The sequence below is a fragment of the Helobdella robusta genome (genome assembly GCF_000326865.2).
Source record: "Helobdella robusta unplaced genomic scaffold HELROscaffold_1, whole genome shotgun sequence".
In the NCBI taxonomy this organism is placed as follows: domain Eukaryota; kingdom Metazoa; phylum Annelida; class Clitellata; order Rhynchobdellida; family Glossiphoniidae; genus Helobdella; species Helobdella robusta.
The window spans coordinates 4038091-4065251 of record NW_008703570.1 but is presented as its reverse complement, the minus strand read 5'-3'; the positions used below and the strand labels follow the sequence as shown (position 1 = coordinate 4065251).

General features: G+C 36.1%; 1 protein-coding gene across 1 annotated transcript; it reads left to right on the top strand.

Moving 5' to 3' along the window:
• Nucleotides 1-255: 255 nt before the first annotated feature.
• On the top strand, nt 256-26723 carry HELRODRAFT_158781 (hypothetical protein; the record flags this gene model as incomplete). The annotated part of the gene is made up of 44 exons (XM_009010768.1): nt 256-258; nt 624-800; nt 1599-1774; nt 2262-2333; nt 4808-4928; nt 5096-5311; nt 5771-5856; nt 6146-6362; nt 6913-6981; nt 7778-7937; nt 8093-8244; nt 9131-9224; nt 9410-9572; nt 9981-10098; nt 10914-10984; nt 11382-11712; nt 11868-11954; nt 12328-12457; nt 12614-12775; nt 13302-13442; nt 13554-13609; nt 14400-14495; nt 14858-14995; nt 15273-15610; nt 15863-16127; nt 16390-16569; nt 18309-18410; nt 19186-19290; nt 19354-19438; nt 19616-19709; nt 19833-19929; nt 20215-20349; nt 20641-20793; nt 21333-21491; nt 21823-21999; nt 22142-22258; nt 23184-23327; nt 23515-23646; nt 23925-24059; nt 24371-24454; nt 24816-24906; nt 25615-25760; nt 26167-26310; nt 26583-26723. 44 exons carry the CDS (start codon nt 256-258, stop codon nt 26721-26723), a joined length of 6060 nt encoding a protein of 2019 aa, XP_009009016.1.
• Between the last annotated feature and the right edge of the window lie 438 nt (nt 26724-27161).

Below are 27161 nucleotides of genomic sequence, written 5' to 3'. Positions count from 1 at the left end.
TCTGAGTTTAAATTTTTCATTTGCATGTTCGTTTGTTGAATTGAATGTGTCTGAATTGCATTGCTATTCCTGCTAACAATTGTTAGCAGGAATAGCAATAGGAATAGCACCGTCTGAATTTTAGGGTATGGGTACACGAATAAAAACAAAATTAGATACAGTTGAAATCATCACAATGTTTCCAGTGTGAGCATACGTTAACTCAGATTTGTCTGATGAAGTATGCTCTGTAATAAACTCTCATGATAATTCAAAATGGTTCTGTGACAAATGTTTGAAGAATGTTTCTGATTTGAAATCGCTAATTAAGTCAATCAAAGATATTAACAACAGGCTCGATATGAGAATGGATATGATCAAAAGTTATGGGGGCATCATTACTGACTATGCTTAAAAAACTGTACGTCAAAATACCTAAAATATCCAACTTATAGTTTGAACTTAATGCGTCGTGAGTGAATATTGTAGTGCAAACAATAAACAATCAACCAAATTTGTGGTGCTGCATGCACGTGTTTAGCTATCGGCAAACATTCTAATTTAATTTTTCTGCGTTTGTCAAATCCTGATTTTTTAAAGAAAAATAAAAAAACATATCTATAAATGTTTAAAAAATTGATCAGGTTAAAGGCGTTCAAAAAACTTTAACGGAAGCATATGAAATCAAAGAGAAAGAAATTTACTTATCTAAGTTTTGTGAATGTGAAATTGAAGATGATGAATATATACAGGGTGTCTTGTATGGTGATGTTGGGTTTTTTTTGTACACTGTTAGGAAAACTATGGAAAGGTGGAAGATGGTACGATTTTTCAAAAATGCTGACCAGCAGGATGTTCATTTATTAATAACAAATGTACAAACTGTTCTAATAATTTATCAGTGCAATTTTGATAACAAATTTAAAATATGTTTAAGCTAGTAAAGTATCCAATCGATAAAGTCTAAATCTGCTGGTGTTTATGATCTCTTGTTGGGTGGAATGGATGTTTTTATGGTAACAGAAACATGACTGACATAAGTGATGTCAGAGTTATTGTTAAACTCGACGATCTCTTCAGATTGATGTTTGTATCAGTGAGTAGACACTTTTGACCAAGTCCTTTCAAGATGGGCCAATGCAGATAACTGGAGGAGAGGGGACCCTGTTGTGTCGGTGCACATATTCTGTTGGTGCTGGTATCGATCATTTGGCTGCAACGTGGCTAACGTTTTTTCAGCTGCTGACGTAAACTAAATTTGCTGTCAACCTTCATGTTGGATAGTTTGGATAGTTTTGCGTATTTAGTACATGATCCTGCCTGAGCTATTATAAGCTTTCTTGAGTCTAGAGCTGTGCAGCTATCCAAAAGTGACTTTCCTGTCTACGTGGTTTCGGTGAGTTTCGCTGCAGTGATGGCTGTGTGATCGGTCTGGGTCGGTAGGTTTTCATTTTTTTGTCATTGTCTTGATGTGTATATACGATCAACATGAGCTTTTGGATGAAGAAGACTCTTTATTATTATTATTTTTATTATTATTATTATTGTTTTTTATTATGAACTCTCTATCATTAGCCTTATTATGTAGTCTATTGAGACCACGTGATGATTGCATGCAGGTACCCTTCACTGACTTGGTGGACCCTCCAGATGTTGAAGAGTACCTCTCCGCCCACCAGACCCTCATTGAAAGGGACCCCCTCTACCAGCTACTCGAATTCCCGAGTGATGACTACCAGGCGTTAGTGGTTAAGAAGAAAATAAGAACGGTTGATCCCGTTGTTCCGGAAAAAGGGTTTGTTTTATTTGAATCACTTATTATTAATCACTTATTATTATTATTAATCACTTATTATGTTAATTATCTATTTGAATCTTATCTATGCTATCGTGTGCTACAAAACTGTTGGGCTATTTATTTCATTTATTGTCTGCTACAAACTTGTGAACCAAGAGAGAAACATGAGAGAAACATGAAGAAAGAAGCATGAAGTTTGTAACTGGATAGGTTTGCTCATGTTGTATAATTACATATCTGTGAGTTGATGCAGATAGATAAAAAGTTTTATCATATTTTTTGAAAAAGTTGGCATTAAACTTTATAAAGTATCGACAGGCTCATAAAAACAATGGTTCCTTTTGATTTATTGAAATTTATTTTACCTTTTTTGTTTACGTTCTCTTTTATCGAAGTATTTGTAAAAATCATTGATATAATATTAAAAAACATTTTTAATTATTAATAAAATGAAATCTACAAGTTAGTTTTAATTCTTGTTTAGTGCTGACTCAGAGAAGCACGTTAGGGATTGCCTTCGCCTGTACAACAAAGATTACAATGTCATTCAGAAGAAGTTTGTCTATTTGCATTTCATCTTTTGCTTATGATTGATTCTTCGGGTATGACGTAGGATTTGATGATTTGTTGTTAATGCTGCTTGAATCTTCGTAAAGGAATGGTTCACTCATTACAGCAGGGATGGGCAAACTACGATCTATTTTATGCGGCCCGCGAGGCCTTGTTCGCCTAAAAAAGGTTGTCAGCCAGCCAGACATTATGACCAAAAAAAGGAGCCACTAATCTTGAAAAAATTCTGCCCCGGGTCGATAAAATTTGCTATTTAATTACATATGCGGCCTTTCAAAGGTAAAATAGTTCTCAATGCGGCCCTCCCAGTAAAAAGTTTGCCCACCCCTGCGTGATAGCATGCAGCTCAAATGCTATTTTTTCATTGTTAAGTCAATCAATCAATCAATCAATCTTCGTTTTGCGTCCAGAGACCCGGTTTCCCGAGGTAGGACGTTGTTTTCTTTGCCATCAACTTTTTGCGCCAAATTAGACGATCAGTTGTATCCATTTCATTTAAATTTAGAGCTTTCATGTCTTGCTCGATTGTTTGCAACCAGGACTTCCTTGGACGGCCCTTGGGACGTGTGCCAGGTACTTCAACATCTGCAAGAGAAGCTATGGCACTGTTTCCACTTCGTTTGACATGACCAAACCACCGCGGACGGTGTTGCCGGCATTCGTCCTTTATATCATTTAAACCATCACGACACGGGATTTCCGTGGATTTGATGTGGTCCTTCAGACTTATTCGTTGCATCCATCGGAGCATTTTCATGTCGGTTCGTTGAAGTTTTTGTTCCAGTTTGGTTATCATTGGCCATGTTTCTGCACCATATAACAACACCGGACGCATCACAGATTTATAAAGTCTTGATCGTAATGGTAGTGGGATGTCACACCGCATCAATATAGAGGCAAGGAGATGCCATTTATTCCAGGCTGCACGTATGCGTGCTCGAACGACAGCTTCAGCTGTTCCATTACAATTCAGAGCATCTCCTAGATATTGAAACGATGTGACTTTCTCTACCTTAATGGCTTCAAAAACAGTGCTATTTCGAATTTGTTGTGGATTGATGCAAGCAGGACAAACAAAATTGGACACTAAAGATAAAGTACTAATTATTTTTGAACAACGTTTGTGACACCACTGGTTACACTGCTGACACTTGATTGAATTGTTACCTACACCAGCTTTACAAACTGAACAGGGCCATCGTCCAGTAGATGTGGATTGGATGGGTTCACCAGTGTTCATTGCTTTGGTTTTGCTGATGTTGACTTTGAATCTATGATCGGCGAGTCTGGTGTTCCAATCTTCAACCATCTGTGCTGCATTCTGCTCAGACGTAGCTGTTAAAACGATATCATCAGCATATATTAGAATCCAAATGTCACCAGTGCGTATCGGTTTTGTGATTTCTTCCATCACAGTTATAAATAACAGTGGACTGAGAATCGAGCCTTGGTGAACTCCAACGCCGATGTCAAATGCATCTGTGTTTCCAACCGTTGTGCTGACAACTCAAGGATGTGGTTGCCATCTTCATTCCGTTTTCCATAGCCAAACCGCCATGTACGTTGTCAAAACCATTGAGATCGCCTCCAATCAAGATTGTTTCAGATTTTGGTATTGTTGAGATGGTGTCAGAGAATGCAGTCCAGAAGTTATTTTTCATCTCTTCTGATTCGCCTTTCTGTGGTGCGTATGCAGAAAAAATAATCATTGTTTGCTTTTCTATGCGAAGCTTGATCCACATGAGACGTTAATTAATCCTTTTAATATCCAGTACTTTTTGGGCTAGCGGTTCTCTGACAAAAATTCTAACACCATTTTTGGCCGTCTTTTGACCATTCCAGAATAGTTTATATTTTTCTTTGTCTGAGTTGACATGACAGACACCATTCGATTCCATTGGGTTTCCTGAAGGCAGCAGATGTCAATCCTTCTACGCTCGAGCATTTCTGCGATTTCCATGCTGCGGCCAGTCAGTGATCCAACATTGAGCGTTCCAAGTCTAAGTACCATAGAGGGGCCATTCTGAATTTTTCTGCAACATCCCTCCGCTATTGCATATTTCCCAGGGACTTTTGGCATCCCTTGACCACTTAAGGCCTGTTGGGGACGAGGGGCCGTTGTTTTTTTTTGTGATGGCATAAGAGTAATTTGGGGAAAGGTTTTAACATCCGGACACCCATCCTGACGACAACCACCAGTTATAAGCGGTGGGCCTAACCTTTCGCTCAAAAGCACGCAAGGCAGCGTGGATGCAGTTTTATGTCATGCCCAGGACCATATTGTTAAGTGATAAATAATAATTTCTAAATACCAAAAAATTAATGTGATTTTGCAATTTCAGTTTCTGGTATTTACTTTATTAAGTTTACCTGATTTTAAAACACAAGAATCAACTTTTTTAATTTCATTTCGTTAAAGTTTAACAAATTGATGCAGACCTGCAAATAAAACTTTCCTAGATATGAGCATTGCAACAATTTCCACAATGACAAAGTGGAGAGGGCTTCCATTGTGAAGATGACCTCTTCTCCTCAGTTTGAATCATCACAGCAGATCGACAACCTTCCATCAAAGCCTTCCGTTCGTCTTCCATTCATTTCTTTCAACATTTCTTACTTTCATTCACGACTACCTCCACAATTTAACGTTTTTGTTAACTTCATTCCATTGAAAGTATTTTAATGAACTTAAAATAAATTGTAATTCTACCTGATTAGCTGCTATTGTATATACTTTTTTTTCTAAAGGAGAAATTAGGTCGAAAGTCATCCTACTCGTCGTCTTCATCATTTGCATCGAACGCTGCCAGTGTTGATCCGCTTCTTGATCTTTGTCCTTCAGATGCTCTCTTACCAGATCTTCTCCGAATCACTCCGATCGAACAAATTGATGCGAACAACCACGAGGCGAGGCAACACAACCGACAGAACTATCTCTTTGCTCTTTACCCTCAACAAGCTGAGGTGAGTTCTGTAATTTTGGGATTTCAGTTGGATGTGTTGTGTGTTTGTTTTGAGGGATGCATTGTTTGGTTTAACATTTCAAATGATCTTAAACTAGTAAGGCAAGTAACAGAAGTATGATGTTGAGGTTGGTTTTCAATGCATCATTTTTTGTTTGCATTCAGCAAACTTCTGTATGGATCTGCATTGAACGTATTGTATTGTATTGTGTTGTATTGTATTGTGTTGTATTGTATTGCATGTCATCTGCATTGTGGGAGGAATGTATTGGAGAGTTGAGGTAGATGGATCGTGGTGGATGCATGTTGTTGCTGCTGTTGTTGATGATGATGATAATGATGACGATGATGTAATGATGATGTAATGGTGATGTAATGATGATGTAATCATGATGTAATCATGATGTGTTGTTGTTATTGATGATGTTGATGATGATGATGATGATGATGACGATTGAAGGAAGAACAGGTAGAGTACAGACAGCCAGCTGAAGTTCCATCAGATCACGTGCCGCATAGAATCCTCGTGAAGTGCATGCAGTTCAAGTTCGTGGTTTCATCTAATAAATAAACAATTTATTGAACGTATGTTTATTGGACAAATAACGAAAATACGTTAGTTAATTCAGTTCATCTGTCTTGCACTATTATTTTATTCTCCAAAGTCATGACTGCCACATGTCCATTGCATTCAGGTCTCATTTTTATCAATAAATTGTATACTACAATTAATTTAGTCTGTTAACTGGATGAGCCAGCCATTTGGCTTGGCTGGCTCACTCAATGTTGGTTTGTTATTTCTCACGTTTTAAAGTGTTGAAAAATAATTCTACAGGCTCGATTTGGAAATTGAACCGATCTTTGCCTCTGCAGCGCTCTACGATCTGCAAGTTCGCAAGAGGATTTCTGAAAATTTTTATTTCGACCTGAACGGGGATAACCTGCATCAGCTGATCAGAGATCACGTGCCCCACAAGGACCTCAGCACCATGTCGACCAGGGCCATCTTCGACATCACCTTCCCATCGTACGACATCTTCATCGTCATCAAGGTTCCTCTCACTCTCTTCACTCACTTGCTCTGCTCTTCAACATATGAATTGCTTGGATGGCAAATTAATTGCATAAATAAATAAATACTATAGTTGCATTTTATTTTATGAAATGCTTCAATTAAGTTGATAACAAATTGTTGATAAGTTGATAATTTGTTGATGATAAATTAATAAGTTTTTGTTTTGGATAAATGAATGATGATAATAATTTTTGTTGTTAATTTGACAACTGCTCGTAAATGTACGTACTTTGTGAAATAACGAACTCGAATTTTTGGTTAATTTTACTAAACACAAAATTTATTGTCTCTGATGACTGACAAAGGTGTGTGGTTGGTGGTTGCGTGTTGGGTAATCTGATAGTTTTTGGCTTGCTCTCAGCGGAATTCTATCTTATCAAATTATTTTACAAATTTGTTTTTGTGTTTGGTAGTAGAAGTTCATTATTGAAATGATGCCTCTAGTTAATCAACATTTAAAAGAGTTCGCTATATTATGATGCAAAAGTCGTTAACATTTTAAAGTTTTGAAAAATTTAATTCAACAGCTTGAAAAGGTTCTACAGCAGGGAGAAATATCTGAAGTCGTGGAGCCGTATATTATCAAGGATGAAAAAGTGAGACGAGGATTTACTGGCGTGTTTTCATTTAAATCAATGCATGCAAACAAACACATAATAAGGCAGGCCTTCATCACAAGGCACCTTAAATATATTAATACTCAATAAATATTTTTTATCTGTTCAATTTTGTCTATTCTTTTTTCTTTATGAACACATAATTTGCTCACCAAGTCATTAATTAGTCAATTAATTATTTCTTTTTATTATTCGTTTTTTCCATGCTTATTACGATTGAATATTCTTACTCCGTTATTTATTTTTAGTTATCATTTTATACTATTGCATAGCATGTTGTAGCAATTTCTGCATCTGTCAAATTCTGATTTTTTAAAGAATAATAATAATAGTAATAATAATTATAATAATGCATACAAGCAAGCAAGCAAACACGTTCATGCATGCAAACGAACACATGCATGCATGCAAGCAAGCAAGCAAACACGTGCATGCATGCAAACGAACACATGCATGCATGCAAGCAAGCAAGCAAACACGTGCATGCAGGCAATGCATGCAAACACATCCATGCAGGCAGTGCATGCAAACACATATATGCGAGCAAACACATACACGTAAAATATAAACTTATAAAGATAACTGACAATATTTTGGTCTCTTTTAAGATGCTGGATGACTGATAAGTTGAAAATCTCACCAAATATAGCAGCCATCAACAGAATATATAACAATAAGAAACAATAAATTCAAAGCATTCATGCAGCATTCATACAAACTTGTTTCCTCATTAAGAAATAATCGCAGCCGATAAACTACGCTCATTGTGAAACAGTTGAGAGAGAAGGCCCGCGTGAACGCTCAGCACTGCTGCTCGAGACTGGGCAAGCACAGGATGCCGTTCGCCTGGACAGGCATCCATCTCATGAACACCATCAACAATTCCGGCTGGGGCGAAGGTGCAGATAAGGATAGCATTCGATCTGACAGTCTTGGTTTGTTTGTTTGTTTGTCTGTTTGTTTATTTGTTTGTTTGTTCCCATATTTGCCGCATTTGATAAGGTAGCCATATATTTTTCTTGCGATTGTCTAGACATTATATAGGAGCATGTGCTAACTGAGATGTAAATTATGTTGAACAAAAAAGTAGAAAGGAGTGGCCTGTCGAAGGCTCCTGGCAGAGGTTCGTCCACGTACATCAACACACCCGACAAGCGCAACAGTTGGAATGCAGAAGAAATCGGAAATGCTCTTGATACATTCCGACCCATCACAATCACCGTCAACAACTTCTACAAGCAGGTCATGCAGTTGTCTTTATTTATAGTAATTAAGACCCTTTTGGGTTCGGGCAGTTAATAAAATAATTAAAAAATCGTTTACTTTACGAATCAAAGAAGTAGAAGAATATGAAATGATGCATTCAAGATGCAAGAATTTGGTGTCATATTCAACTTATCATCGAGAACTGAAAACTGATAAATGAATGTTAAATGCTGATTTGTTTATAATTAGAAATTGATTTTGAAGTGCATGTTATTTCATGCTCTATTTGAATTCAACCTTTAATTTACGGCAAACATTGTAAGTGCAATTATGATATTTTGTTTGAAAGAAAATGTTTATGTTGGGAACTGTAAGCTCACTGTCACAGACCTAAGCAATAGAAATTTAATGATTGGGAGAATACTTAGACGATTTGCATGTTCATGTTGGCAGATGTTTTCGAGGAGGCAAATAAGCAACGACGCCATGCCTCCACTGTTCCGTCAATATTTGACTTTGTTGAAAAAGTTCTATTGGTCCTAATGGAGGAATCAACGAAAGCACTGAGGATGCAAATATAAAAATAGGATAATAATTTATTATCTCCTAATATAAAATAATAAAAATAACAACAACGACAATAAAATTAATAATAACATTAATAATGGAAACATATTTTATTTTTCAACCCGTCAAAATAAGAAAGTCAAATGATAAAAAGAAATAATGTCTAATAAATAGAGTTATAGCGAAATGTATTTAAAATGTAAGATCCTTCCGTGCTCGATGGCAACGCACGAGAGTAAGAAGTGTATTTAATTAGCAGTATGCATTGTTTCTGTCGCAAGAAATACCATATGACGAGCAAAAACAGTTTAACAGTTTTAATTAATTTTAACAATAATAATAATAATGACAATAGGAAGCCGACAAACTGAGTGATGATGATCTGTTCAAGTTCCTGTCTGAAATGAAGAAGCAAGCATCGGCTCTGAAGAAACTCAAACCCATTCCTGGTCAGCCTTGTAATTGATTAACTTTATAAATAATTCATTTTATTGTCAAGTTTTTGTTTTTCTGAACGCTAAAGAATGTTTGCCTGTTTTTTTTTCATTTGACTTTTGTATTAGTGCTGGATATTGTAACGTTTGAACATTTGAAGTTCGACTTTTCCTGTTTAAATAAAAACTTTCCTAACAAGGTATCTTGAAGTTGGACTTGTCCTCGTACTCCAGCGACCTGACCAACGTGCTCACCACGGAACTCAATCCAGTCGATCCGTTCATTCACGACACTTCCAAACCATCGAAGGAGGTCCTCGAGTTTCCCACTGAAGACATCTACAAACCTCACACTTTCTACAGGTGGCCTACCTACCTCTCCATGTGTCGTGCATACGTATATGTAGACATCATGTATTCTATTGGTCAATTCTAAGATTTTTATAAGTTCTGTTTCTTAATTTATTTCAGTTTCAAGGATAGTGAGAAATTAAACAAGGAAGTTATTTCTTTGTTAAAAATCTGATATTAATCATGACGATGACGACGACGAGATTTCAGTTAAAATTTCTCATTAAATGTTTACTGACGTTAAAAACATCGTGGACATGCTTTAATTGTTTGCAAGCCGTCATTTTTTTATACTAATTCAGTACTTTCGATAGATTATGTAAAATTCATTAAGTCATTAAATGTAAAATTTTGTTTCTTACTTGGGTTTTCAGTAATTTAAACTTTAGCAAATTGCTTTTTGATGTAATTGAATTGTAGGAACCTGATGTTCGTGTATCCAAAGTTTTTGAACTTTGCGAATAGACAAGGATCAGCTCGAAACATCGCAGTCAAAGTTCAGTTCATGCATGGAGAAGGAGACAACAATGCTCTGCCTGTGAGCTAGCTATTTATTATTTATTAAACTTCATGCTGATGATGCTGGCGTCTATGTTGATGTTGTACATTGTAATGTTGGTGTTGTATATGAAGATGTTGATGTTGAGAATGTTGACGCCAGGATGCAAACACATCCTGAAAAGTCGTGGAAATATTTTGCAGTTGTAAGTAACTGCTTTACTTTTACGTCCGTTCAGTGGATCACATTGTGAGAAAGCCTTGGAAGTTTTACTTCATAGAATTTCTAACAATACAATAAATAATAATTGAAATTTTTTCTAAACACTGGTTACAATGTAAGTACAGAAAGTCAGCATCATTGTCGCAAGCAGGCACAAGACCAGTTGCAAACTGCATGGGAGTTTCATGTTCCGAACTTACTGCATGACAATAATATTAACAATTATTATGTAAATTATTTTCACATCATTATCATCACCTTAATGCGCAATGATTAGTCTACATTCCATAAGATTAATATATCTACTTCTGCATCGTATTATTTAATTAGGATAACCTGGTTACAGAATATGATATTGCACGGATGAAATTTTTTTAATTTAATCAAATCATAAGGTAGGCGGCATTAACATTAATAATATTTTAAATATATAGCAACATCAAGGTAATGCTAATCAATGCAATTTTGTGAAGTTTTGTCTGACATTTTTTGTTTCATGAAAATATTACTAGATGGGTATAATTTGTCGAACGAATAACATTTTTTTATTCTTAAGCAACAATCAATGCCATGATATTTAATTGTTTGTGTAGGATTTTTATGACGAGCAGCTCTAAATTTCAAAATTGCAGGTGATTTATGGCAAGTCAAACTGCCCCGCAGTGAGTAAGGAGGCTTACACCACTGTCAACTACCACAACAAGTCAGCCGCTTCAGTCACGTCACCAACTCTTCATGACAGTTTACAATAAAACCTCAAATCACTTAATTTTAAATAAGATCTATCTAAAATATTTTAAATTGAAAAAAAGTTTAGAAATGACATTGTCTCCCGACTTGTATCAAGAGACTTTGAACAGGCAATATTTGTTCTACTCTTTATTTCGTGGACAAACCGAGACACGTTTTAGAGACTAAAATTGCGCAACATATTGCGCACTAAGCTTGAGCGTTTATAATGAATATTATATAATAAAATTGTAAGAAATACAAGTGGTGCATAGTAATGTATAATGTTCAATAGAGACATATGAAACGTACAAAACAAAGTCAATGCTATTCATATTCTTCATTGTGAACAACTACAAATAAAAAACCAGGACTCCTTCGTTTTACGATGAAATCAAGATCAACCTGCCCGGTCGGTTGACTGACTCGCATCACCTCTTCTTCACCATGTACCACGTCAGTTGCCAGCCTAAAAAGGATGCAGTTGATCTGGAGACGATTGTTGGCTATTCTTGGTTGCCACTCTTTAGAGATGGTCATCTGGTCACTGGGGAGTTCAATTTGCCTGTTTCCCTTGACCTTCCTCCACAACATTACCACATGCTGCATCCCGATGTTCAACTGCCTTCCATGAAGTGGGTGGACAACCACCGAGGACTTTTCAATGTCGTCATCAATGCTGTCTCTTCCATACACACTTTGGTCTGTTTGTTTCTTTGAAGTGTTCCACAATTTTAAAAAATTGCTGTACTCACCTAAGAAATTTAATACTTTTGATACTTCGTCTTACTATATTAACGTAAAGTGTTACATTTTTTTTCACTTCATTCAATTCATATGATCGTGACGATGAGCAGGATGAACATTTGGACAAGTTCCTGTCGCTTGTTAATGCGGCCGACGAAGGCAAGATACCTAGCAAGATTGGAGAAGCCTGCTTTGAAGTTTGTTACATCCGTCTCGTCTCGCATTTGTCTTGTTTTCCAGCTAATCTGCTCCAATCTGTTCTAAACATCTTGCTTTTCATTACGAACTTATTGTTTATTTTGTTCGTGATTTTTGTGCAATCTTCCGAAAATATCAGCGTCCTTAGAATAAGGGAATGTAGAGCAATACTCTGAAAATCTAATTTCTTATTTGTAACAAAATATAGTAAACAAATCTAGAATTTATTTGAAAAGTTAAATAATAGTAATTGAGTTTAATAAAATTTGTTTGTGTGTGTTTTTGCGCGTGCAAATGTTGTAAAAAGAAAAAAGGAGTGTGACTGAAAAATCATAATTTTTTATATGATATTTACGAGAGAACGTTTTGCAGGACCAGCTGAAAAAGTGTGTTTCAGGCCTAACAGAAACTAGCACTGGACCACTGGTTCGATATGTTCATTTGGTGCTCGACAAGCTGCTACAGTTGTTAATAAGACCACCCGTAGTTGCTGGCCAAGTGGGTTAGTTTCAATGCTGTGCTGCATTTTTTTAGAAGTGGAGAATCTGTTGAGTCACTCGAAAAGTTTTTTTAAATGTTCAATCTAGCAATCCATCAGCGAGTCATCATTCGAACAATGTAACTGTTTCCATTTTTCATCATCATGCATTCGCAACAGTGAACGTGGGTCAGGAGAGCTTCGATGTTGTTGCTCATATAGTTCGACGCCTACAGCACATCAGAGATCTCTCACAGGACAAACATGGCAGAAACTCTATCCTGGTCTCCTACATCATTTACACTTGCACTCTGCAACCCTCTGACGCTTCCACCGCCAACAGTCTGTCTTCACGCTTTTACTTGTTTTGTCTTGTTTTGTTCTTCTGATATTATACCTTGTTATTTATTTGTCAAATAAATCTGAAGCGATTGATTGATTGATTTTTTATCTATTGATTGATTTATTCATTGATTGATTTACATATAAATATGTTATTGGTAAACCATTACCCGCCATAGGTCAGACGTCCGTTTCGTCTCTCACGAGACCCGTGAGTAGCCTGCCGAATAAGGTTTAAGATAACACAACTCAATTATTGTATCCAAGAAACGCAAATTGAGATATCGCGACCAATAGGTAAGAACAACATCGCGTTGTGACAAAGTTTAAGAACCCATTCCGTCGCATAATGATAAGTAGGCGTATGGTATATATTTGAACCATAAAAAACTTCAAAGTTAGTTATCGACTAAATTAAATATGCTTTTCAAGGAATTCTGCCTTTTAGAAAACTTTCTAATGCAGACTAAAATAATGGAAATAGATTTTTCTAGTATATGAATAAATTAAAAATTTAACCATACAGCTTCCGTAGGTTCAAACCAGGCATCTCCTGGCACAGGCCTTTCAGGACTGACCCGTCCGATGACCATGTCCACAACTTCTAGGAGTGGTCGCACGTTGAGTTGCAGTGATCCTGATGTCTCAAATATAATCAATGAACAAGGTTTTTTTTTATCAGATCTCACTTTTATTATTCGAATATAGCATTCAAAGTTCATACTAAAATTTTGATTTTCAACATTTGTCTTCCTTTTTTCATTTTATACGTTGAAAGATGCTAAACAAATGGAAGCTGGCAAACAAGAATATCTAAAATTCGTTAATAAAAAGGTTATTTTTTACGTCCTGGATTTTCACTTACATTATGGGTTTTTTGTTTTCAAGTTTTCATCAATGAATGTAGATAAGTTGGGTGTGGATGAATGGTAGTATTAAATGTTTGTGTGTGCGTGTGTTTGTGTGTGTGTGTGTGTGTGTAAATGGTTTGAATGCACAGGAGTGACTTCAAATGTGTTAATGGTTTGAATGCGGGTATGAATGAATATAATTTGCTATGAGTGCGAATGCATCCATACAAATACTTTTATTATTAAAATGTGATGGCGTGAATTGTTACGCTGCTGTCCATAATGTATCTTTATTATTTAACTTTTGAAATTGACTAGAGAGACTGGCAACTGCCGTAGAAAACCTACTCAAATTAAATTTTGATGGCACGCTGCTAGCCACATGCGCAAATGATTCATTTTTATTCATTCATTTATTTACGGCAGTTCTCTTTTCGATATTTTTCAGACGTGTCAACAACGAACGCGCAGTGCTTGAAAGTACACGTGAAGCAACGCAGAACACACTGCACACGTTATAGGTGGGGATCTCTATCAAATCGAATCCGGTTGCTGCAACAGCAGTGCCAGGCACTTTACCGCTACACCATCGCGCCGCACAAATTTATTTGTTTAAAATATATGCTTCGAAACAGTCGAAAATCTTTTGGTAAAATAGATCTATGAAAACTAAGAAAAACAAAATACACTTGTTGATATTATACGTAATTATGTGATGTGATATAATTTTATTAACCGAAAATTAAAAAGAAAACAATTTGTTCATTGAGTAGTTTGTGCATGAGGAACTTGTCCTTCAGTGGTTGGTCTCCACTGGGAAGACAAGCAGTGTGGCCCTGTCTAACTCCTGGTTCTTTTTGGAACTCATTGTAAGTTGGGTGATCTGTCAGTGTTTGTGCTTTACACACACACACACACACATACACACACACAAACACACACCCATATATATATATATATAAATATGTTGGTAATAGACCATAATTTATATATATATATATATATATATATATATATATATATATATATATAATATATTTTGGAACGAGGTTTTCTTTGATGCAAATATCGTTAAATATTTTTGCCCATTTGCATATATATAAACAAATGTGTGTGTGTGTGTGTGTCCGGTGTGTGTGTTTGTTTGGGAGGAATTTGGCATCGATGATATTAATTCATTAATTAATGATAATTGTTGGCTCCCTCCATAGCACTATGAAATGTTCAATAGGTGCGAAGCATGGAAGACCACCTCGGACGAACCAACAAGCTGAATGCCCCCCGCAAGACAAGGTTTCCTGCACAGTTCCTACTTGACATTTCTTCCCTGGTTGAGATGATTTCTAAAAAAATTGTTGAATCAAGCAAGGTAGTTGTTTTTTAATCACGTTTTTGTTATTATTGATGAAACTGACGTAGGTATAATAATATATTCTATTTTTTTTTACTTCAGGATATTACAAAAGTCAAGGACCTAAACTGCAGCTTAGCTTTTTTCATCAGAAGTTGCTTATCACTACTTGATAGAGGATTTGTCTTCAAACTTATCAATAACTATAGTAAAATTGTCAGTATTTTTTTTTAAGATTATTCATTTTTTGTAAACTTTATTTGCCTTTTTAAATTTAAAAATTAAATTGTTGCAGATTTTAGATGAAGTGTCCATTCAAGGTCAAAACACGTTGGTCAACAAGGGGACAGACACGACAGGTCTCTTGACATTGAAACTGGAGTTCATGAGGATTGTCTGCAGTCATGAGCACTACTTCACGTTGAATCTTCCCTTCAACGTACCAAGCACACCATCGGCTCCTCCTTCTCCAACATTCAGCATTGCAAGCTCTGCTTCACAAGCGTCGTTGGTCTCCAGCGGTCTGTCATCCTGCGAAAAACTTCCTTTCATTGAGTTGACCAATGAATACAAAAGCCAGCACTTCCTGGCGGGCATTGTACTTTCTGATCTAGTTGCTATGCTTGAAACAAAGTAATTGCGGAACGGTTGAAGTCCGATATGTGAATTTTTATTCATTATGTAATCTGTTTATTACAAATTTCTTCAGGTGCGTTTTATTTTTTTTTTGGTAAAGGAAATAATCTTTTTGAATATATTTTTCATTTAATGACAAACGCTACTCACAACTGATACATGTACAGTTTATAAACACTCCACTCGTACGCATTTTAAGAAACCTCGTTTCAAATTAAGTTATGATTATCAATATTTTTCCTCACCTAGTGTGTCCCAGCTGCAGATCAAGTCTATTAATTTGGTTTCCAACTTGATAGCCAGCCACGACATGGACCCAAGATTTCGATCATCCGAAGCCAAATCTCGAGTGGCCACCCTCTACCTCCCCATCGTCAAAATTGTCATCGACATTCTGTTGAAACTCTTCCAGCCATCAAACGATTCAAAAAATCGATGCCCGGAATCTGCCGCCATCAACCAATCAGTGGCTCTGGCTATTGCAGGATCCGCTTCGTACAATCTCAATCCTGAGGTCCTACAATACTTGATACTTCGTTTTTTTCTTTCAATATTTGTTTTAAAACCGTATTTTGAATTTTTAGTTTCATGTTTTCTGTTTACAAAAAGGTTATAATATATAGTTACATTTTATTATTTTAATTATTTATTAATTTATTAGAATACTTAATTTATCTGTTAATTTATTAAATTATTTGATTGTTTATTCATTCAGTCAAATATTTGAATAATGTTTCTTTATTGACTCGATTGCTTACTTGATTACCATTCAACAGCAGATTAAGAGGAATCATTTGAGTCAGGAATCAACCCAGGATTTGTTGATATGTTTCCTTTGGGTGCTGAAGAATGCCAACATTAAGTTGTTGTGGATGTGGTGGTCAAACCTGACCCCTGCAACAATCAATCAGCTCCTTGAAATACTTAAACTTGCCATTTCAAATTTTGAATACAAGGTTATCTAAATGCAAATAATCTTGCTTTTTTTATAAATTTTTATGATTTAATTGAGCTGGTTTTTAATATCAAATTTGTACAAGATGTTAGATTATAATGAATAAATGTATGCTTTGGAATATTTACCTAATTCAACTAAACATCACTCACATTCACCGTGTTATTATTATTCGAATGCCATCCATTGGCATCATTGTACATCATCTTAGCGACAAACAACAACCATTAGCACTCCATACACTCCTGAACAATAATCGCACTTTGTGACGTGGTGGCCTAGTGGTTAAAGGCGCTTGGTTCTGTTTCGCAGTTGCGTTTAGTGACTTGGTTCTAACCCTAACCGTATCACATGCCGTGTTCGTGATGCATCGTTAAGCACGTATTACACTCTGCTTGTATGTTGTTGTATGTTGTATTACTCTTTTAGTTACTATTTTGACTTAGACATTGCAAACCACTCTCAACCACAAACAATTCGCTCAACAACTTCTCCCGCTCGATCAACTAAATCCACTACTTTTCCAACAACAAACACTCAGCTACTACTACCACTCAATCAACAACAACCACTCATACACACAATTTTCTCTACATATCAACAACACCTTCCCAGAAACCAACACTCAACAGCTTTTCATTTTATATCACCAATTTTTTTTACTCAAGCAACTACCTTTCCAATAATAAACACTCCAGAACTTTTGATTTTCAATTAACAATACTCACACCTTTACAACAACTACTTCTAGTCGAACAGCACCCACAATATATATACATGTACGCGAATATTTATATGGCGCTAATTAAATAGTTCCACAGCCTTGTATAACACCGACGATATTTGCAGCAAAGCAGTTTCCGTTGAGTGGAACTGTCTGTAGCCTGATTGATGAGCCGACAACAAGTTGTTACGCGCCAGATATTTCAACAACCCCCGAGCAACGATACGTTCGATGACCTTTGAAATAAACGAAAGATTGGTTATTGGTCTATAATTATTTAAATGGCTCACATCCAGATCTGTTTTTTTAAGAATAGGTACGAATCTAGGGGTGTCGGAAGGGCCAGTTTTGCCCCCTCTTTAGTTGTGAGCAGTGTTTGTATTAAAGTCAGTAAAAATCATTGTTTTAAGGGCAAAAGTGTCATTTCTGACAAAAAATGACGTGGTATGCCAACAAAGGTCGTCAGCCAGAAATGTTGCCCACCCCCCGTTCAACTTTTAAATACATTGAAACATTTTCAAAACTTTTCATGAAAATTGAACATGGGAAATATATATGGAAAAATTTCAAAACCTTGGCACCCTCGCTAATGTGGTTTAGATTTGCCACTGATTTTTTTGGTTTTATTAGTTTTACTGTTCTTCGTAAAAATATGATTTTTCAGCTCAGTTATTTGTTGTTGAGGCTTAAGCTAAATTCCGTCTAAATCTCTCCTGTATTTTTTAAAACCTGGCTTACATTTTTATTGTTTGATGGATTGTATTCTTTTTGGGCTTGATCTCCTGGCATCATTATTCTCCTTCCTAGGTGTGTTTTATTTTTGCACCTGTTCATGTGATTTGTTCGTTTTCCTTCCAACGACAAATATTCAACTACTACTTCCATATTACCACTCATTCAACAGCTAACACTACGCTTAACAACCAAAATTCAACAACTACTAACATTTATTCAAAAAACCGACCTTTCTATTAACAATAAACATTCAACAACTAACTTCCTCCCCCGACCAACAGTATTCACTACCTTTCCATGAACAAACTGAAGCTAATTTAAGCAGACGTTTGTCTTTCAACAAAACAGCTTCTCCTCTGAGAAGTAGTTATTCTGAACCAGTGGTTAGTCTGCGGCTAGATAGCTAGATAGCTAGATAGATAGATAGATAGATAGATAGATAGATAGATAGATAGATAGATAGATAGATAGATAGATAGATAGATAGATAGATAGATAGACAGATAGTTTCACCAGTGTTAGTTTCACTTGCACGCACTTACATCACTCGCGAACTGCTTCGCCGCTTTGATTCAACGCACTTTCTAACAGTCTGTTAAGCAGCGTTTTAATATAATTGCGGTAACATACAAATTCACATAAAATTTTTTATGAATTATTATTATTATTATGATCGATTAACATGATTGAATCCAAAGGAATTTATACTTTGTTTAGTTAAGTTATTTTTTCGAAATAATCATTCTCACAATTACTTACTTCACAATTACTTACTTCACAATTACTTAATTCACAAATTAACAAAGTTATCCTAAAATCAAGATCGTTATTCTGAAAGTATAATCCTTCATTTATTGTATGATGAAGTCTTTCATTCACAAATCTGGGTTCACATTTTTCTATTATAATTGCTCGTTTTTTATTTCAATCATTACTACATTTGTGTCATAATTGTCGGAGTATATATTGCTTTTTTAACTGCTACAACAAAAAAACTTTTTGAACATTTGAATTGTGTATTAGTATTGGTTTAAAATGAATTTGTTTCAATAGTAATTATACTAACAAGTAGTTATTTGGAGGAATTAAATTGACAAACAAACAATCACAGCATAATCATGTTGAAGTGACGAAATCATATGCATAACATCCACATAGCTAAGCTACGTCGCAAATCATCAATACTTTATTCACATGACATTAAAAGCAAATGTTACAACAATTTGTGTACCTCACAAGAAAGAGCAAAATGTCATCAACATGGTACGTAAACAACAGGGCAAGAAGATAGTTCGCCAGTACTCCATGCAGACAACCTCAAAGAAGGGATCAGACTTCAAGAGCAAGATGGAAGAGTACATGCTGGGTCCAAACAGTGCCAGGATGGAGATGATCAGGAGAAAGCAACATGGTTTCTTGCTTCTTCTTTGTCTGTCCATTTGTTTGCTGATTTAACAAACGTCTTAGAACCGTTTGTCTCGTCGTCCATTCGCTTAATTGAATCTTATAGTATCAATATATATTTTTAATTTATACACTGTTGGTTTGTAAGATTGTTAATTTATCGAAATTGTGCGTCTTCATGAAGAATCAACTGGTCTGCCATTGAGTGATGGTGGCTCGAAGTTGAGGTGGAGGAAGGACCAGATACACTACAAACAGTCAAATGACCTAACTGACGGGTTGGTGTTAATTGAGTTGGTAGGAGGATTGTGTGTGTGTGTGTGTGTGTGTGTGTGTGTGTGTGTGTGTGTGTGTGTGTGTGTGTGTGTGTGTGTGCGTTAGTTTTTATTCTTGTTCGACAGTAACAAGAACCGAGAAGAATCCGATGGTTATGTGGAAGGCCTACTGTCGAGCGAGGTCAACATGGTTGCTCTGGACGTCATTGAATTCATTATACAGGTGGCCTTTGCTCGATCCCTACATACTCATCATTCTTTTTCTCTCTGTCTCTTTCTCCCTCTGTTGCTTTCTTCTTGCTATGCAATCACGCAGCTGAAATTTTATTCCCTAATTTGGCTTTCGACCAAACTTCCAACATGTTTTATTTACAGTCAAAATTACACAAAATACAAATGTTAATTAGAAACATTTTTTGAGTTCTGCGATTGGATGTGCACCTGTTAGTTATTAAATTGCATCTCAAATTAAGGATAACTTGTCAAACATTGCAACCGTGTAACACAGGTTGTACAGTCGTTTGACATGTTACAAAGTTCTCTGTCAAATGTTTTACAAGTCATTCTTCATGGCCTGTCAACGAACCAGAGTTCAACTGTCCTCCAGAACATGTTTGCCACGCAGAGATCACTTGTCTCCAAGGTTGGTCATAACTCTTTACATTATTTTCTACGACTAATTTTTGTTATTTCGTGAATGCTGTTTAAAAGTTATCCTTCGCTGCATTGCTTGTTACAAATTATGATGGCACATGACACGATCATTAGCTATTTTAACAACTTATCACAAATTCTGTATCAGCTTGAGAATGATTGAGCTATTTTTTGAGGTGTCTCTTATTTTAGATGGCCTCTAACATTAGATCATTTTCAGATTATTCATTGCATTAAATAAATCTCCGTGATGTCATCGAACGACCAATGCATTGTTTAGTTTCCTGAACTGTTGTTTGAGGAGGACACGGAGCAGTGTGCTGATCTCTGCTCGAGACTGTTGAAGCACTGCAGTTCCTCACTGGCCAGCATTCGATCACATGCCAGTGCATCTCTCTACATGCTCATGAGACAGAATTACGAAATTGGAAATGTGAGTTACGAGATTGTGGAAGGATTTGTTTGGTTGTGGTCGGTGATGTTGGCCATCATGTTTTGCTTCTGCGTTATAAATTCATGTTTCGAACGTGTTATGCTGGTGATCATGCGTTTGCTACCTTGTAACATATTTAGAATATTTTATATACCAAACAAAGAATCGCACCTGCTTTGCTAATCAAATCGTAGGTTCAAGTTTTAAATTTCAAATTGCGTCATAGACACTCGTGTCCTTGGATTTTTAACTATGATTCTTATTTCGTTACTACAAAGCCTTTGCCAATATCTGTATCATTTTAAGTCTCAAAACTGCACATTTATTTATGTTTGTAGTAATCTTCATTTTCCAGTTGTTGCGCCAATCAGCTCAGTTATTCGCACATCCCTGTTAACTAATCGAATCTTGTTGAATTTTTATAAAGCACCCAGTATCATTGGCGTTGCGTGATGGCTTGAAACCACCAGCCCAATTAATTAGAATGTAATGAAATTAAAATAAGTTTGTTGCTATTCTGTTCTTATCACTACTTAAAGAACTTTGCGAGAGTGAAGATGCAAGTGACGATGAGCTTGAGTTCTCTGGTGGGCCAGACGCAGGCATTCAATGAGGAGCACTTGAGGACGTCACTGAAGACCATCCTGCTCTATGCTGACAGTGATGAAGAATTCAAGGACACCGCATTTCCTGAACAGGTGTGCTCCATGTTATGAACTCTTATGATGTTCTCGTGCGAGTCGTCCTATGCATGAGAACGATTTTTTATCATTACACCTTCTTGATTTTGTGACCGGTTATTTTTGTTAAATTTTTTAAAAATTAGTCTGGATAATTTTTTGGATTCTTGATGATTTATTAATTTGCCTATTGCTCTCTTGTTAAACGGCCATGTTGGTTGAACTGAACAATTAGCGATTGCTACCCAATTTTGTATAAAAACGTTTTTGAATATTTAAATTGGACATCTTCTAAGAATGACTAATGAAAGTTATAACTAAACTCCTGTACGATGTCGGCTCCATGCAGGTCAGGGAGTTGGTGAAGAACCTGCACATGATCCTGTCTGACACCATAAAGATGAAGGAGTACCACTCCGACCCGGAAATGTTGTTGGACCTCATGTACAGGATCGCCCGCGGATACCAAAACTCACCAGACCTGCGCCTCACGTGGCTCGACAATATGGCATCGAAACATAAAGAGGTGAAGCCCTCGTGTGATGTTGTTCGCACTTTACTGGTGGAGTTATTTGTTTAAAATGATTCGAGGGAACGTTTTAAAAGGAATGTATTTTTAATTTTTTTCTCCGTTGTGTGCTGCCACTTCATGATCTTTTCATCGACAGAGGAAGAATTATGCAGAAGCAGCTCAGTGTATGGTGCATGCAGCGGGCCTGGTGGCTGAATACTTGAACATGCTGGAAGATAAATCATATCTGCCTGTTGGATGCGTTGCATTGCAGGTTTCCCTTGTTTTTGTTATTGATTTTATTGTATGAGTGTTGTTGTCGTTGTTGTTGTTTGCGTTGCAATTGAGTTGTTTTCTTTGTTTATGTTGTTGTGTTGTTGTTTGCATGGTTGTAATTTTGCTGTTGTCGTTGTTGTTGTTTGCGTTGCAATTGAGTTGTTTTCTTTGTTTATGTTGTTGTGTTGTTGTTTGCATGGTTGTAATTTTGCTGTTGTCGTTGTTGTTGTTTGCGTTGCAATTGAGTTGTTTTCTTTGTTTATGTTGTTGTGTTGTTGTTTGCATGGTTGTAATTTTGCTGTTGTCGTTGTTGTTGTTTGCGTTGCAATTGAGTTGTTTTCTTTGTTTATGTTGTTGTGTTGTTGTTTGCATGGTTGTAATTTTGCTGTTTGTTGTTAAGGTTGGTTGGTTTTTACTACGATAACTTAACGTTGAATATAAAAGTATTGCCATCCGTTTGTTTTGCAGTCGTCAAATTAGCTTTTATTAGGAAAATATTGTAATGGTTTACTGTATTGTTTTTTGTGTATTGTATAGTTGCAATGTTGTTTTTCATGTTGTTGTACTGTAGTAATATTGGTTTGAGTGTTGTTGTACTGTTGTGATGTTGTGTTGAGTGTTGTTGTGATGCTGTGTTGAGTGTTGGTTTGTTGTTATTCCGTGCATGTTGTCTACAATTCACTAAGCGGAATCATTGTTGATGAAAATTAAAAAAAATCAAAACTTATGTATTTTTTAATTATTAAGTTAGCTTCCTAGGGGTTTGTTAGAGTAAATTAGTATTGAAATTATCGATAGTTGTTTTGTGTTGGGGAAGATTAACTTGAGAAATAAATCGCTCCTCCCCCTGTTTCCATGGACTTCATTTGATGTTAATTTCGTATCTACGTCATTATTATTATTATTAACGCCATTCGTGGCAGCACGTGTCACGGAATGTGCTGGAGGAGAGTGCAGTCTCGGAGGATGTTGTGTCGCCGGATGAGGAGGGCATCTGCACTGGAAAGTACTTCACCGAGAATGGACTGACCGTACTGCTTGAACAATCTGCTACTTTCTTCGAACAGGTTGGTCGTCATTACGTTGATATCGGTCATTATGTGGCCAATCAGATTTGATGTTCTCTGACGAGTGACTTTTATTTTTGGAATGATATTAGTGACGATTAATTCATCAACTTTCTCGTAGCATCACACACACACACACACAAACAAACACACACACACGCGCGCACATATACTTACAATGATGAAGGCATCCATGTACGAGGGAGTGAACAATGTCTACAAAGTCCTCATCCCCATTTACGAGAGCAACAGAGAATTCACCAAGTTGGCCAAGATACACGCCAAGATACACGCCGCCTTCACGAACATCATCAAACATGTCAGTCAGCTAGCTCACTCTCTTTTCAAGTTTTGCCTTTTTGTGGCCTTCCTGGCTCTGATGCTCAATGCTTTTGATAGGATTGATGAACATCAACTTTTTTCTGCTGTGTCTGTTGATGATTTATTTCATAATCTGTTCGTTGGAAAATATACGATGAATCATTATGACTGGTGAATAAATGTGTGATAGCGAGTTGTAGGATGATATCTGTAATGAAGGTATGGATAATTACATAAAAATATTTTAGTAAATTGTTGCAACCATCTGTACCGCAGGAGAGCAAGCGAATGTTTGGTACGTACTTTCGCGTTGGTTTCTACGGCAGTCGATTTTGTGACATGGATGGCCTAGAGTTTGTCTATAAGGAACCTGCTATAACCAAACTTTCAGAAATATCCCATAGACTTGAGGTTTGTGTGTGTGTTATATGTGTGTGCGTGCACACAGCTACGTGCGTGCGTGAGTGTCTGTTTCATTGTAGGACCGTTGTGCAATGGTTTTTTCATGTTTGGGGTTGAAATACGATGAAAATGTCTGGTGAATAGATTCAGTTCATGTTTGGTCCTGGGTCATATTATGATGTTATTAATTACTTCGTTGCTCCTTATTTTTGTTTCGTTACCTTATTTATATCAATTAATAATAAAATAAATTACTTATAAAAATATTTACATGAATAATGACTGTTAAGCTTAATCTTCTGACGTGATCCATTGTGTAGACATTTTATTCTGAGAAGTTTGGATCAGTGGAGATGATAAAGGATTCAAATAATGTTGACAAAAACCAACTGAACCCAGATAAGGTGACTTCAAGTTGATTGTCGAATTGTTGTTGTTGTTGTGTTGCTGTTGTTGTTGTCATTCACCTGTTCATTCGTGTATTAAATCTGTTTTTACTTTTATCATATTTTTGCCCCTTTTTTCATTATTTGTTATTATTTTGGTGACCAACCAAGTTTCTTTTTTATTCATCTGTTGGACTTACTTCAGACTGCTGAGTTGATCGTTGTAACATTTGCTACAGTTTGTTTATAACGCTCTGAAAATTGTTGAAGAGTGAATTTCCACAACAACACAAATAACAATGATAATTAAATAATAATTTTAATGATAATAATAATGATAATGATTGAATCTGTAGAGATGAAACGTTCACGCACACAGGCCTACATCCAGATAACATACGTCGAGCCCTATTTTGATCTCTACGAACTGAAAGGGAGGCAGACATTTTTTGAAATGAACTACAACATCAGTCAGTTCATCCACTGTATATTATTATCATTATTATCATTATTGTTGTTATTATTATTATTATTATTATCGTTATCATTATTACTTTACTTATTTATGATTATGTATAATGATAACGACAATCATCTTGTTGATGGAGATATTTTTCATTGCCTGGTGAGATTTCTGGAATTCATTGTAAGTGAATGGACCGAGTTAAGCTTTGAGTGGTTGAACGTGACAATACGGTGTGCGTGTGCGTGCCTGGTCCTGATCTCAATCGATGCTGAGAGACAACCATCTTGACCTATAAAATTTGACTACGGCATCGCTATACCTTCGTGAGATGGTATTCAACGTTCATCATTTTTGCATTGTAGCCGTGAAGGATGATGCACGAATGAAAAATGAAATCCCTTGAAGTTTTTCTTTATTGTTGTTTCTCTTTCCTCCAACAAGATTTTGAACCTTTCACTCTCCGCCACTCCATAGCTTATTCGAATTTCTTGACACCATAAGTTCAGTCGCCTTTTGCTCCAAATTTCGCCGTTAAATCAGAATTTCAAGTAACTTTTGCAGACGTTTTAAATCGAACGAAGTCTTCTAATGCAGAAATACAAAATATCTCTTGTCATTCAACTAGTGAACAAACAGTCAATGAGTAAAATAATGCAATTCTCTAATTTCAATGACGAACTGTTGAAGGAATAAAATATTAATGACCGTGCAGAACGCTTCATGTACGCCACTCCATTCACGATGGATGGAAAAGCCCACGGAGAACTGAGGGAGCAGTACAAAAGGAAGACCATCCTCACCACCTCCCACGCCTTCCCGTACGTCAAAACAAGACTTGAAGTAGTGAACAAAGAGTCGGTGGGTTGATATTTTGTGAATTTCAGACGTTAGCGGTGATTATTATTCTAATATAATTTTATTTTCTTTCTGGCAATTTATAAATTCGTTTCATCCATAATTTTTTAACATAACCCAACAGAAAAATTATCAGCGCCTGTTTTTTCTATAAATAATAACTATAGCTATCACAAAATTATATATAAAAAAATCTAGATATGTAAAAAAACTAATTTTTGTTTTCGGTATATGCATGATTAAATTATTCATTTATTTATTCATTCATTCGTTATTTCATTTATTTATTTGTTTGTTAGTTCGATCGTTCGTTCGTTTTTTTTTGTTTGTTTGTTTAATTAATTAATTTATTTATTTAATATAATTTAGTTAAATTAATGATACGAACGTTGACCGACACCGACCGCAGTTTACGTTGTCACCGATCGAAGTGGCCATTGAGGACATCCAGAAGAAGACGAAAGAGTTGGCGTTAGCATTGAAACAAGATCCTCCAGACGCGAAGATGCTGCAGATGGTTCTTCAGGGGTGCATTGGAGCAACTGTCAATCAGGTTCATTTGCTTTTTCAAGTGAATTAATTTTTTAATCTTTGGAAAAACTGGCCAACATCAAACCAAAGTTAACTTGCTTTTAACATCGTTGGAACTGCTTACAAAAACATTCCAACCACACGCAACAACATTCCAATCACACGCAACAACATTCCAACCACACGCAACAACATTCCAACCACACGCAACAACATTCCAACCACACGCAACAACATTCCAACCACACGGAACAACATTTCAACTACACGCAACAACATTCCAACCTCATTCAGGGCCCAATAGAGTTGGCTTCCGTTTTCTTATCCCCATTAATGGATGGAGCTTTACCTACCAAACACCACAACAAGCTCAGGAGTTGTTTTAAGGACTTCATGAAAAAGTTATTTGATAGTTATTTGATAATGCGCTTGTAGTGCTGATCCATTTATTTCTTTCAGTCGATTTTTAGTCATCTTCTTAAACGCCTTACTATACTTGCGTTTAAGCAATAAAACTCATCTGGGTGTAAAATAAATTGTTATTCATGGATCAGTTTGGTTGTGCTCTTTCCAAGAACAAGAACTCTGATTGGATCTGTTCAGAAGGAGTCCAGCCACGAATTGGAAAAGAACTAAAAGACCATAAAGAGCAGGTTCAACAACTCATTTCTTCCAACTGTTACAACTTCTGATCAATTTAAAAAGCACAGAGGTTAAGATGTTTAACATATGGTAGATAATTGTTTTTATGGATTTTAATCAGCCGCGATAGTCTTTTTGGCTAGTTGGGGTTGAATAAAAAAAGCATTATATTTTATATCCCTTTAAATAACATATAAAACATGAAAATTTATATAACATATGATTTGTTTA